General features: G+C 43.5%; 1 protein-coding gene across 2 annotated transcripts in view; it reads left to right on the plus strand.

The window, feature by feature from the left end:
* Positions 1 to 14,102, plus strand: part of FRMD1 (FERM domain containing 1) — a 41,441-nt gene that overhangs the window by 23,494 nt on the left and 3,845 nt on the right. Inside the window, exons 4-13 of one of the 2 annotated variants that reach the window (XM_030268362.4) lie at positions 422 to 501; positions 2,568 to 2,644; positions 4,262 to 4,448; positions 6,621 to 6,776; positions 9,076 to 9,141; positions 9,351 to 9,419; positions 9,609 to 9,783; positions 10,667 to 11,002; positions 11,138 to 11,266; positions 12,637 to 12,716. In XM_030268362.4, the coding sequence (XP_030124222.3) occupies positions 422 to 501; positions 2,568 to 2,644; positions 4,262 to 4,448; positions 6,621 to 6,776; positions 9,076 to 9,141; positions 9,351 to 9,419; positions 9,609 to 9,783; positions 10,667 to 11,002; positions 11,138 to 11,266; positions 12,637 to 12,716 (1,355 nt within the window). The remainder of the gene's footprint in view (positions 1 to 421; positions 502 to 2,567; positions 2,645 to 4,261; positions 4,449 to 6,620; positions 6,777 to 9,075; positions 9,142 to 9,350; positions 9,420 to 9,608; positions 9,784 to 10,666; positions 11,003 to 11,137; positions 11,267 to 12,636; positions 12,717 to 14,102) is intronic. The other variant, XM_030268363.4, reaches the window with a different exon arrangement.

The following is a 14,102-nucleotide window of genomic DNA, read 5'->3' on the forward strand; positions in this document are numbered from 1 at the left end:
TTTACTTACTTGTGCCGTGTTGGACCATGGAGTTACATGACAGTAGAATACAAGCTTGGGTAGGGCTTGCTTGTTTAATAATAATAAAACAGTGAATCTGGTAAGCAGACAGTACCATTGGCTGAGTAAGATGATGTTTCTTTTGTAAATGGCTTCTTGATTATAAAGCAGGAATTCTGCATTTTTGGCTAAGGTGTTTGGGAATCTGTAGCTCAGGATCTCTTGAAGGTGTGAATGACCTTCCTTCCTTGCTGTCTGGAGTAGGACGTGTACTTAAGAGTACTCCTTTTTTTTTTATTTCCTGCCCTGTCTATTTCCTGATCAGCAAATGTATTGATTGGAAATAACTTGTAGAGTAACCTAAATGTTTAATGACATTTCCAATTATTTTATGCTGAATTGCTTTTTTCTTATCTTTCAGATAATGAATATGTTTTTATAGACCTGGAGCAGAAGCTTAGCAAATACTTTTCAAAGGAATGGAAGAAAGAGACCACCAAAGTAAGAGAGGTGTTTTGGACTGCACAGTGAAATGAAAACTCTTAAACTAAGGTCCATAAAGTATTTCTTGAAGATGGTCTGCAGAATACTTTTCAGTAACAAGATGCAGTGACTTTTGCGTAGTTACACAAGTAATTAAAAGAGCTAAACCAGCCCCTTATGCAACTTTAGCTGAGCAATAGTAACCACATGGTTGCTGCTTGGCTGCTGCAGAAGTGGAGAAGGTCAGTTGGTCAGTTTTCCATTTTAATTTATCTGGATCTTAATTTGGAGACCTCATTTTTGTCCTTAAGCAAAACAGCCTAAAATAACCTTTTGTGACTTGCATCTGATACACAGAAAATGGCTGGAGCTGTGACTCTTCCCAGAGTATGTGCAAAAGGACAGTGGAGGGAGAGGAAGGATATTTTGTTTGAGACAAGTCCTAGCTCTTTAAAGGTAGCTAGCCCTGACAAGAGAGGGAAAACCTACATGAAATAAAGACAAGCTTATGTAACTGTTTAATACTGCTCATTCAGACATGATAATGCCTGTTTGTCGGTGTCATTAATAGAGGAGCAATTGTCTAGAACAAAGTATATCATGCAATTGCTTTCAGATATCTTAACTGGGTTATTGTAAAAGTTGTAAATCTCTTTGTTCCACCTTGCCTAAGTGTTTTGTTTTGCAGAGTAGGCACACTTGCCATTTCTGCTGCTTACAAAAGTTTGTAGATAACTAGTGAGGTTTGGGGATCTCTCTTATCCCTAAGCATGTGTTCTGCTTTTCCCAAATCAAGTGAGAGTTACTCCAGAAACAGCCAGAGGCATGTGGAGGGGCTGTCTGTCCAGCCAGTGGGAGCTTCCCAAAGCAGGTGTTTCTGGTCACCTCAGGATGGGGCAGGCTTTGTGATTGGATTCTTGCTACACTTTTCTGGTCAGGATAAGTGTTGAACCTCTGGTGTGATGTGAATCACAGAAGACAATGAGTTGCTCTTGGCAGTACTACAGTCTGAGATGAGTTAGCCTGTTGGACCGGGTTAGTTGAGAAGGATTTAATTCCTCTGAAGAGGTTTCAGGTAGAAAGCCCAGTCCAGCTGATAAAATAGGGTGACTATGAACAACTTCCAGAAATAAAGTGGAGATGTTTGCATTGTCAAGAAGCTGTCTGCATATGGAGGGCATGCCGTGTACTTTGTCCCGGTGACATGGATCTGACCAGCAAAGCCTTGGAACTGCCTGTGGGAGCAAAGTTACTTGTGTGACCATGAAAGTGGCAAAGCAGGAAAGATGAGAGAATGAGCTGCTAAGATTTTCCTTTCTTCTTTTTCCCTTTTTTCTTTTTTTTTTCTCCTCAAACAAACCTGTAAGTCAGAAAGATAGGCTGTAGTTAAAACAACAGGCCTCATGCTGGCTTTCTTCTAACAGCACTCCTCAGTGTGAAGCAGACACCACCACTGCCTTTTGCTCTGTGGCTGCAGGAATGTGTGACTAACTAACCAGGAGCCCTGCCAAACAAAAGGCACGGAGCAGAACCCAGGCTGGTGCGCCTCAGCCGCGGGCAGTGACTGCTGAGCGTGGCAGCACGTGTGTCTGTGCTGGGTGATGTGCTGTGGTGCAGGGAGGGATGGTTGCTCCCAGGAGTGCCCTGCAAACGCCAGGGCCATGCCAGCGTGGCACACTGCGCTGCTGCCTTGCCTGGTGCTTCCAGGGAGGCTGGCTCAAACTTGCTGTGTTCAGCACGAATGTGTTTGTGGTGTTGCCAGGTGCTGAGCTAGGTAATTCTGGGCCAGCTTGGGTGTCCCCAGGCTACACTGGGACTCTTACACCAGCTCATCCCTCCTATCCAAAAATCTTCTGCTCTTCCTAGGAGATTTTGTAGTTCAACCTGTCTGAAAGTTTTGTGATGCCTCATTGTCCTGAGCCTCCAAGACAGTCAGACTCCCTCCTAAATTTTGCCAAGAGCTAAGAGTAGAAAATGGAAAGCAGTATGGGGAGTGAATTTCAGAGGAGAGAGCATTACCAGATAGGGTAACAGGAGTTTTAGATGCTGATCATAATTTAATTTGTCTTCTGTCTTTGCTCTAGGGGACAGAGAAATTCAGCCCTCCATTTGTTGCGTTCTTTAGAGTACAATACTACGTAGAAAATGGAAGAGTAATAGGGTAAGTTCTCTTCTGTGGTAATTACTGTGTTTTGAATTATTCAGTGTGTTCTTAAAATGAAAGAAAAATGTTTCTTTGTTAAGCTCATCTCTGTGAACTCATTGAAATAAGCTTTAAAAATCTGCTTGAATTTTTAAGATCCTCACAGACATCCTCACTCAGCTGTGAATGTTTTCTGCCTGAATCATACTCCATATCCCTAGGAAAATTGTGACTGCTTTTCCATCTGTGTTGAAAGTGCAGGTTGAATGACGACGTTATCAAAACACGATTAGCACTCTTTTGCTTGTGTCTTTTGGTTGTATGAAAGGCACCAGATGAATATACCAAAAATAGTTATTATACTCCAAAGCACATGCTTTGGATCTGGTTTTTGTATTTGAGCAGTGCTCTGTGCAGTCTACTCATGGAAATGGACTTTCATGCATTGACAAAAGAAATTACTTTGTAAGTTAGAGTTTTTCATTTGTAGTCCATTCACATGGAATATGGGCTGTACTCAAAACAGCACCACCCTCACCCACGGTACAGAACAAAGGATGAGGTAGTTAAAAATGAACAACTGACAGAGTTAATTTACATCAGCACTTCTGGTGTGGCTCTGTCCCTGAGGGAAGCCAAGAGCTGAGATCATTTAGGTGGATTAAAATCTTTACCAAATTTTTGGCATTCGTTCTTGTCTTGCGCAAAGCTTGTGGTTTTCTCTGTTTTCTCTCCCCATAGTCTTTCACTTTTGGATACAGAGGGCTCTTTATTATGGAGTATGTCTGGCTGAAAAGTGTTTTTTGTTTCATTTTGCTTTTTATGTACAAAGAGAGATTACATATCATTCTGCCACTCCCGAGTTATGTATCCTCCACCATCACAGGCATATTTCTCTTGCACTAGTAATTTAATTGCAGAGGTTTGTAGAGCCACACAGAGATAGTTCTCTGCCCCTTCAAACTATACTTGCACACTTTTACAAGCAGACCATAGTGTCCAGCACCTCATCTGCATACATGTCAGCAGCCTGCTTCCCGTGATCTCTGAGGGCAGGGGATGTGTGGGTTATCAAGGCTATGCCATAGTTATATCTTATCAGACAATCCCTGTTTAGCAACTTGAGGAAGAAGACAAAAACAAGCCCAGGGCTCCCGTGTCTTTTGATCTACCTTGCAGGGAATTAGCTGTTAAGAACTATCATGAGCCTAAGGCAAGGTGAAACAAAAAGCAGTGCCAAGTTTAGAGGGAAAAGGAGGACAGGTGTGCAAGAAACAGGACTGGGAGTCCAAGGGAGTTGATTCTCCTGGCTTCTACAGGCTTTCCAGGGAAATAAAAGTGCTTGATTGTACTCAGTCTCCAAAACAGCTGTGATGTGACTTTTCTTTCATCTACCTTCTGCCTTCTGATCTCATGCTCCTCAAGGTAGAAGCTACTATTTCTCATGTTTGTACAACATTTAGTGGGAGAAGACCTTGATCTTGGTTTGGTGCTCCTTATACACACAGCTGTATCAGGGTGGCATTGGTACACATGAGACACGTCAAAGTTTAATCCCTCTTCTCAGCAAGATGATGCTTTTGAAGGGCCTTATCTGAACTTTGTTCTTGAAGTAAATTTGTCTTTGTCTTGCAGCGATAAGGTGGCACGGCAGCTCTACTACTGCCATCTCAAAGAGCAAGTACTTATGTCTCATTGCAACCACAAAGAAGAAATCTACTTCTTGCTGGCTGCCTACAGCTTACAGGCAGACTTGGGCAACTACAGAGAGAAGATTCATGCTGGCAAATATTTTGAACCTCAGGCTTATTTCCCACAGTGGGTAAGTTTGGGGGGAACTTTTCTGTCAACACGTCATGCATGCAGCAGGAGCTATGCCAAGGTGGTACCTAACTGCAGCCATGCAACTTCCCCATCTCCCACTGCAGTGATCAGACAGATGGGTAGAGTATCACCCTGAAGGTCCCTCAGGAGATCTCTTGTCTTTCCACTGGATGTAAGTGCACATTCCTGGGCTCACTCATCAGTGAGGTTGGTGGTACATCCTTCCTTGGTGATGAAATGTGTTGGTGTCACATGAATAATTCTGACAGTGCAGATGTCTTTGTTTAATTCTTCTATGGCTTAAAGGGTTGCGTGTTTCCAGTAGTACATCAGCAAGATCTGCACAACCCAAGCTCTCCAGAAAACCTCAGGGCTGCAAAGCCGAGTCTATTTTGCTTTGTTCCCCTCTCTGTAATGCTTGCCTCAGGGATTGATAGATCCAAACCCTATGGGGTAATACTGCTGTGCAGTGCCTCTGGTGCTTGCTTTGTCATTAATCTCTGCCTCAAGTGCAGAAAGAGGAAAGAGAAATCATTTGCATGTTTGTTTATAAGCATGTGCATGTGACTTGTGCCCTTCAGGACTTACAACCAAGAATTGATTTAGTTGTCAAATGAAAGCAAATTAGCTAAGACTTTGTTAGCTAGCTGCTTATCCCAGGCAAGTTGCATCTCCCCTGTAAGATGGCACTGTCTTCTGCTCTGGGGAGAAGGTTCAGACCAGTGACAGGACTTGTCCTGAAGACCAGTAGTCTGTTTTATGCACAAATCCTAGCCTGCCTGCCTTGCTGTGCAACAGTGTGCCTTTCTCCCAGCAACAGACTGTTATCCCATGCCATTCCTTGTTGTGGAGTGCCTGTCAGGAGCTGGAAATGGTGGGTCTTGTGTGCTGTTTCTGAGGCAGTTAAAGGGTGTTTTACAGACTGTTGCTCACCTGTGCTGAGCCACAAGTATGTGGGTGATTTATTACATCATTACAAACAGCAAAATGTGGCAGGCATGAGGACGCTTCTCTCCCTGCCCCTGGGCTCCCACAGGGAGATAGTGAGTAATCTCCTCCTCCAACACAATCACTTCCTTCAACACGTGCTTCATATCATTTGGCCAAGGGCTGCTGCAATTCTCCTGCCAGTGAGGAGAGGCACTGCTGCCCTGGGCTGACACACCCAGCTTTGAACCGTGGAGCTGGCACATCTCTTCTTGCTGATACTGCACAGCTGATGGCATCAGTATTGTCCTCCACCAAGACCAGCCTTCCTCGTGGGAGGGCAACCAATCTGGCAGGGCTGGCAGAGGTGTTAGCAAACAGATATTTATATTTAATATTAAAGCAAGGGCTTTAATATTAAATATAAGTGGGAACTGGGGGTGATGGGGTCATGATTTGAGCCGGGACAGATTGTTGCTGGCAGGATATTCTCAGGTACCTGGTGCAATCCAGTTTCAAATGACCCTGGTGGTGGGGGATGTTGGGAAGTGAATTCAGCCAATCATCCCTCTTACCTGTCACTGCCACTCACAGCCTGAAAGGAGCCAAGTGAGTATGGGAGAGGGCTGAGCTGTGCAGTACCCTTGTATGAAGAGGGCATGTGAGCAAACATGGGAACTGGGTGCTTGCAGGGCAAGAGCAAAAGGCTCAGGGCAGGTCTTTCCTACTGCTTAGTGAAGCCACGTGCCTGCCAACCACTCCTAATAGATAAAAAAATACCTTGAGATAGTGTTATCCACCCATTTGAGAATGGAAATGCTAAATAAGCCTAATGTGTAGTTTCTGGTCTTAAAAGGAAAACCTAGTATTTCTGCCTCAGCAGAGATGTTGCTGCTGATTGTGTTGGCATGCAGAGGAGTATTTGTTATCTGCCCATAAACATTTATGGATGCCAAGAGTTAGGAAATCTAATTCCAGTACTTAAAAGTGAAAAAGGCTGACACGATCTCTGTAGTCTTGGTCTGTTACAGTTTTGCCACTAGGATCTGTTTGGAGACATCGGTGTCATCTGGGCTGTTTGAAATGCTGATCCTCCAGGGAGGTAGAGGCAAACACAGACCAACATCTTGAGGGAATATATGAACCTCCTCCACCTCCAGCCACTGCTTTGCTGTTGATCACAGCTGCCTCTCTTGGGGATTGCTGAAGAGTTGCTGACCTGTTTGTTTTCTTTGTGGTTTAGATAATTGCAAAGAGGGGGAGCGACTACATCTTGAAACATGCCCCAGAGATGCACCGAGAACAGCAAGGCCTGAGTGCTAAGGAAGCAGTGCTGAAGTTCATTAAGGAGTCCTGCCTGCTGGAAGACGTGCCCGTCCACTTCTACAGGCTGCAGAAGGTTAAACAAAGAGCTTCTTATTTTGAACTTCTCTCCCATCATTAATTGAGTGCACCATGGCATTTTTCTCTTTCTGTTTGTTTGAGGGATGGTTGCCTCTGATTTAGAGAGGCCAAACAAATCTAAAATGCTCAGCTAAATGAAGGCTGTCCCCACAAACAAATCTAATATACAGATGTCACCAATATACAGATGTAGCTGGAATTTAGTTTTGTTCTTCAGCCACAGGAATGGCAACAGGAACTGGCCACAAGAATGGCAAAACTTCATATTTGTCCCGGCGTGTCAGTAGAATTGCACCAGAGAAATCAATTAAGCCTTTTTTTTTCCTTGTTGTAGTTCATTGAAATAATGACAAGAGGTCAGCCAGCTTTCACACAAATGTTGTGTAATAACAACTGAGTCATTCCAACTTTTGTATCCCATTCCTTCTCCAACCCTGCCAGAGTGTTTGGCATTTTTTAGCTGTGTGCTTTTCTTGGCAGTTTTGAATTCCTACATTGTTCCTTGTTAGACTCCTTACCCAAAACTATTTAAACAGAAGGTGGTTCATTTTCACATGCTGTGTTTAGATCTAGAAATGTGACTAATGAGAAGTTTTCTGTTCCACTTAGGTGAGTGAAACCTGCCTGTGCAATTAGGAATGGCTTAGGCTTTTTTTCCAAATTGAGATACTCTCCTCTGTTAAACTCATAATTAAACTTTCTGAGTTTTTGTGCTCAGTGGCAATTATGCCTGGGAAGTATACATGTCCTTTGAACATATCTAACAGCTCCAGTTACTGAAGAAACATGCATTTTCTAGAGAAAATAAATTTTGATCAGTAGTCCAGGCTTAGTTGCTTGCAAACCAAAGATGCTCACCTACCTCTCTTCTGTTCTCTGTTTTGATTCTTAATTCTGTTAGTGATGCAGTCATGAGAGAGTTAGTTACACTTGAATGCCATAAGAAATCCAGCTGGCAGGACATGATACATTTGATATCTGAAAACACCAAGGCTGTGAAATTGGTTGCTCTTAATATTTAAATTCCTGTCTGCCTTGACTTTAGGCATCATGTACTCTTCCATGTGTTGTTTGATCCTTAATAATCTTATTCCTGCTGTGGTGACACAGTTATCTCACTTTGTGGTGAGAGATGCTCCTTCTGGGTGATGCTTGTGTCACAGATTGCCTGAGCAAGTGCAGAGAGGTGCCAGGTGAAGGTGTTGGTGTTCTGATTGCTCTGAGATTTCAAAAGTAGTCACTTTTGTCTTAACACCCTCCTCATGGCTTCTACTGAGGTTAGGAGCTGCAAAAGAAAACACAACACACCCCCTATCTCTCATTCAGACCAATCCTGATTTACAAAGCTCTTTGTCCTTTGGAGCCAGAAAATATTTTTTGTTATTTCTTAATATTTCTTACTTTGAGCAGAAGATATGGATGGTACCAGGGACAAAGGGGGAGGTAATGGGATGGTATAAGGCTTGTATCTTGCAAGCCAGATGAGGAGAGAAAGTTGTGACATAAAGTTTGAGCTCTGTGAGCCCATGCATCTTTATTCCCATGTTTTCTTTCTGCTTTTCCGCCTAACAACAAAAAAACAAAACATGTGTTCCCCTCCCTAACTCTGCTGTGTTAGAAGAAGCTGAAAGAATTGGTTTATGATATTGTTGGTCTTCTTCAAGCAAAAGAATCTGAATAGAGGCCAAGTATGTCATACCAAGATGCAGCAGGAGTTAAAAGTCAGACAGTATTTCAACCCAGGTAATAAAACTCATGTAAAACCACCTACTCCCAACACCAAGGTCAAATTTTAGAATGAAAGTCCCAGTAACTGGGCATTGATTAGCTCCCCCCCAGCCAAGGGACATATAAGATTTAGCAGATCCCTGGATGAGAACAGCAATGCTGTGGCAAGGAGAGGGGAATGGATTCCCCTTCTGTTTTGGGCTTTCTGTCACCTGGAGAGCAAGAGTGGTGCATGTTCATGGGGGGAGAGTGGTTACAAGAGAGTTTACAAGGTACCTCTGAGAACAGTAATTGTCCACATTCTCAAATCACTAAAGCTACAGGATTCCCTGTCCAGGGCAACGAGGATATATGCTGGTGAAATGCCTGAGCTTCCCAGTATGAGGGGATTTTAGGTGTAGGTATTTCAAGGGTCAACAAGGCAAGGTGCACTTAACAAACATAATAAAAACCAAATGAGCTGATGGCATCTGTGTGATGAGGAGTCCTGCTACCTCTCCTGCAGTAGGTGCCAGAACAAGAGCGTGGTCTTTGTAGATTAACCTTTGACTCTTCTGTTCTTTTAGGATAAGAAGGAGGATCGACCGACAGTTATCCTGGGCCTGACCCTGAGAGGAATGCACATCTATCAGGTAACAGACTGCTGTGAAAGCCTTCTGGTGTAGCATTAACTCTGCCCAGTTCCCTGTCCTCCCCCCCTCCCTGTGGCTCCTCTGCCTCCCCTGCAAACCCCAGGCTCCACATATCTCAAATTCTTGGTTGTTTGCAAATTCTTTGCACATCGCTGATTCCACCCTGTACCTGCCAGTCCCTGTGTCACTCTGAGTTTGATGTGTTGCAGGAGGTGAATCACGTTCGCCAGCTCCTCTACGACTTTCCCTGGTCACACATCGGGAAGCTGGCCTTTCTGGTGAGTCTGATGGAATGGAGGCCATCTGCCAGTGGCTGCCAGCCTGGGATGTGGCAGAGCTGTCGGCCTGCCTGTGCTGTTGCGTCAGGTCCTGTCACTTGCACGCATGAGACCACAGCTATCTCTGGTAGCTGTGTGGCTGAAAATCTGCTCTTGCTCATTTCTTTGGCATCTTTCCTCTTTGTGCAGGGGAAAAAATTTGAAATCCAGCCAGATGGTTTGCCCTCTGCACGGAAACTGGTTTACTACACGGGTTGCCCCTTCAGGTCACGCCATTTGCTGCAGCTACTCAGCAACAGCCATCGGCTCTTTCTGAATATTCAGCCAGTTTTGAAGCAGATCCAAAAACTGGAGGAGGCTGAAGGTATGTTAGGGAACACCCAAGTGAATTTAGTAAGAGGAAGAGTACAGTGTGTTAGTCTCTCCTGTTGTTTCATGGTGCCTACTTTCATCTAATTAATGGTGTTTCTGCTTTATTGGGCAGCCAGTAATAGAAGGTGTTAGGTACATCTCAAGTCCCTTCCTAAGAAGTATTTATGGCTCCCACATTGTAGACTGGATCAGAAATTTTGTTTGTCTGAGAGCAGTAGAGGGATATCTCCTTTCAAGTGGCTCCTTTCCCATCAGTGGGGTTACAGCAGTGGCCTTGAGCTGTGTGGGTGCAGTCAGTGGCATGTGCCAGTCACCTGTAGAAAGGTTCACTGATCAAGTGCCTGTGGGCAAAAAGCCCTCGGTTGTTTTGTGTCCGTTAGTGTCGCATGGATTTCTTAATCCACTATCAGCAGATACATGCCATGGGAGAAATAATAGATCATTACCAAATACCAGCCACAGGAATCTTGTTCTGAGCTGACTTCATGTAGTGGTGGGTATTTCAAGAACCAATCAGTGCACCTGATTTTAAAGATTGAGCACCACATTTCACTAATTCCCCTTTTGTTTGCTTTTTGTTTTGCTTTGTTGTTATTGACCTTCACTCTGAAGCCTACTGTTTTCTGTATCATAACTGCCTCTACCTGCCTGTTCTAATTTAGGAGATGCTGGGTTTACTGCGAGTATGACTAACTCTTTTACAACCACGTGAGCATCCATCTGTTGAGCAAACAAAATACAAAACTGTCCCTGTATTTGTTCAGTAGCTGCAGCAGTTGTTGCTTAGTTGTTGGCTGAAGCAAACAGAACTTCCTGAATATATTTTGTTACCTTCCTTAAAGTTCTTATTGGTTTCTCCCTTCTTTCTTCCTCAGAGAAGAAGCGCTACCGGGAGTCCTATATCAGTGACACTCTAGACATGGACTTGGACCCGTGTGACAAGAACTCCCGTGGCAGTGGGAGCAGCGGGGGCAGCCGCAGGGATAACCGCCTCTCGCGCCAGTCCACCGGGAGTCACGGCAGCTCCCACACCTCGGGCATCGAGGCTGACTCCAGGCACCGCGTGTCTGTGGAAATGTCAGTGGATGAGCCCTTCAGCATTGACCGGGTGCACAGGAAAGAGAAATCCTGCAGCTCAACCATCAGCTACGGTAGCTCTGGCATTGACAGTGGCAGCAAAGGGCGGGCTGAAGATGACGCTCAGGATGATGGTAAAGAATTTGGACATGTGGAGCAACTTCTAAGCCAACTTTTCTCCTACAGGAGGGAAGGGAGTAAGAGACTGTACAGCAGCTTGGAGCACAAGTGTAATGCTAACCATTCTCCTGCTGCTCTCTTCCTCCTAGAGCTTGAGCTGGCAGTAGATGAGCCAGAGGAGATGCCTGTAGATGAGCCTTTAGAGGGAGACCAGTTAGAGGAGGCCACTGTGGGAGAATCTGTTGAATCCCTGCCTCTAGATGCTGCTAGCTGCCAAGGTGAGATGGCTTTCTGCTGCTGCTCAATGCTGTTCTTTAAGGCTCTAGCAACAGGCATAATCTGAGGGATCTACAAAAACTCTTATCTCCTTCTAAACAGCTGCCAGTGCTATTTACTGGCCTATTGAAACAGGATTTGCAGTCAGCTCATCTAAGAGTTTACAGGCCAGCATTCTGTATTGTATGTAGTGTTGCTCTCCTCTGTGCTCCTCAAAGTCTCCCTCCTCTAAATGTGCCAAGCTTATATTCAGTTAATGACAAAAAGTTAATTGAGGTAAACCTTTTGCAGGGAAGTAATATGCTTTAATGTCTTGTATGCAAAATAGCCAAGGGGCTCAACCACAGAATGTGGATTTCTCTCTCGGGGTTCCTGTAGGTCAGGGTGACACCAAGAGAGATTCAAAAGAGTCTTTGCTTCCCTAGCCTGAATGCAGTTAAATGAGGAGTCTTGGAATGTTTCTGATTGTGTTTTCAAGGTTGTTTATTTCTTCTTATCTATAATATTTTCTCTGACCTGCCATGGTCTGCCTAGTAGAGAAGCCATAGCAGTCTGTCCTCGAGTCCTGGGCAGCTCCCACATTATATACTCAAAACTATGTGTACCATGTTTACAGTTCCCATAAGACAGTTTACAGTTCCCAACATAAGATCTATGTTAGACAGTGTGTCTCTACCTTAAACCAATAGAAAAGTGTCACTATCACAGCAAGACATGAAGGACAAGAAGAAGGTCAGGACACGCCCAAATCCCTCCATCTTGTCCCCTGAACCCCTTATCTTAAGAACTCCAAAATTCTATTTTTTCCACCCTGTGTCAATTCACCTATTACATTACTCAAACCCTTTTGACTTGTAATTCCTCGTACAAAATTGACAGTTTTCCACAGGCTAAAATTGAAGCCACAGATATTTTTGACTTCTTGCCAGGGTCTCTGAGACCCCTGCTAGGGTCTTGAGACAGCCAGGCCAGCCAGAGGGATGTCCTGGACTCAGACAACAGAATAATGGGGTGGTCACAGGAATTCTTAGGTAAAGTTTTGTGGCTTGTGATACAGGGAATGCTAGGCAACAGAGTTATACAGGAGTTGTCTGGCCTTAATATATACAGCCTTTATAGCAAAGGTAGAAGGGTGAAAATGGGGCAAATTGGTAAGAAAATGTTTTCTTGAAAGTTTTCAAATGTTGATCTTTAGGGCCAAAAACGAGTACTTGTGAGCAAACTCCTGGAGCACTGAGGGTGCTTAATGATGTATATTTGTCTTAAGAGGATACCACTGTTTGAATGTGGCCTGTGAGAAAATCTTCCCTTTTCTACAGCCCACAAAGCCTCAAACTTGCAATGCTTTTCACTTTCTGCTTCTCCTTTGCAGCTATAAATCAGGAATCTCTGTCTGTGGTACAAGTCACACTAATCAAAATGAGAGGCCAAAGTGTGGAATCCCTTCAGCAGGTAAGGAAGAGGTTGCTCAGCAGGAGGGTCTGTGTGTGAGCATTGAACTGAGGTCTAGTGTAATGGAGACAGCTGTAAATTAGGACACATGGATTAGTTTGGGTTTAACTGATTTTTACATGGTGTAATCAAAACCAGCTGCTGGCCAGCTACTGCTCTCAGGAATAGGATAAGAGCAGTATTTGGGCTCAGAATAGTATAGAAAGTTATTATATACCTTAGTCTTCTGGATGGGACATGGAAAATCAATCACTTCCAGATTTTCAGTGCAATACAGAGCAAAGATGCAGTTTGGATGTGAGTTGCAAACTTGATCATCTTGAAGCCTGAAGTAGCTTACATCAAAGCAAAACCAGATGCTCAAACTCTAGTTGTTACATCATTTGTGTGATTATAGACTGTGTGTATTAAAGTCCTTGTCAAGGTTTTCTTTTCATCAAACACTTGAGAAAGGCAAACTATATTTGTCAAAGTACGTCACAGAAGGAGTTATATTTGGAAGAGGATTATTAAAATGTCTTTTTAAGACTTCTTTTCAAAGTATAGCTGTATCCACTGCGGTGGGTTGTGGTTTTATGAAAAAATGTTGTGGTTTTTTGAAAAAAAACCCCAGCCAAACAAAACAAAAACTACAAAAAAAAAGCACCTCTACCCTTTCTTCCCTCTCTTAATCCAAATTTTCCTTACCTGCTGAGAGAATTCTAAAACTCATAACAAGGATTTCAATCACTTCTTAGGACTTTGTTTTTAATTTTGCATGCTTCTTTCTGGACCCAGTCAAAAATTAAAGAAATTTTCATTTATCAGCAAAATAGCCCATAAAGTGCTGTAGGAGATGTGAACAAAATCTTGGTCATTTTTTCCAAAGCTAAAGACCATACAGTACAAATCATAATGAATTTATTCCTCTGTTTGAGTGGAAGACTTAACAGCTCATGGCTGGAAGTGAGCATCTTGCTTATTAAAGCTGTGATGTTTTTAAAGTTACTGTTGTTACCATGCTTATGCTGTTAAATGATCATTAGGTATCTATTTTATAAAAATAGTTTTGCTCAACACAGGACTGTCTTTATGATTGCACAGACCTGGCTACCGCTTTAGTGCATCACATACATGGTGCCTCCGTAGAAAACTGTCAAAATCTTCCTTACAAGGCCATGTAACTAAATGCTGCCTTAGAGTTGATTAGACAGTGCAACATATTCCTGTTCCTGGGAGTATAGCTGAGTCAGCACCTGATTTCCTCAGGGTAGTTTTTAAATTCCCTTCCCTTGGCAGTGCGAGAAATGATACTGGGAGAAAGTCTTCTGTAATGCCAATGAAAGTGTCTTGGTTTCAAAATTATATTTTTGATATTAGCCTAAATATTAGCATTTAACAGGTGAT

The sequence above is a fragment of the Taeniopygia guttata genome, chromosome 3, assembly GCF_048771995.1.
Source record: "Taeniopygia guttata chromosome 3, bTaeGut7.mat, whole genome shotgun sequence".
In the NCBI taxonomy this organism is placed as follows: domain Eukaryota; kingdom Metazoa; phylum Chordata; class Aves; order Passeriformes; family Estrildidae; genus Taeniopygia; species Taeniopygia guttata.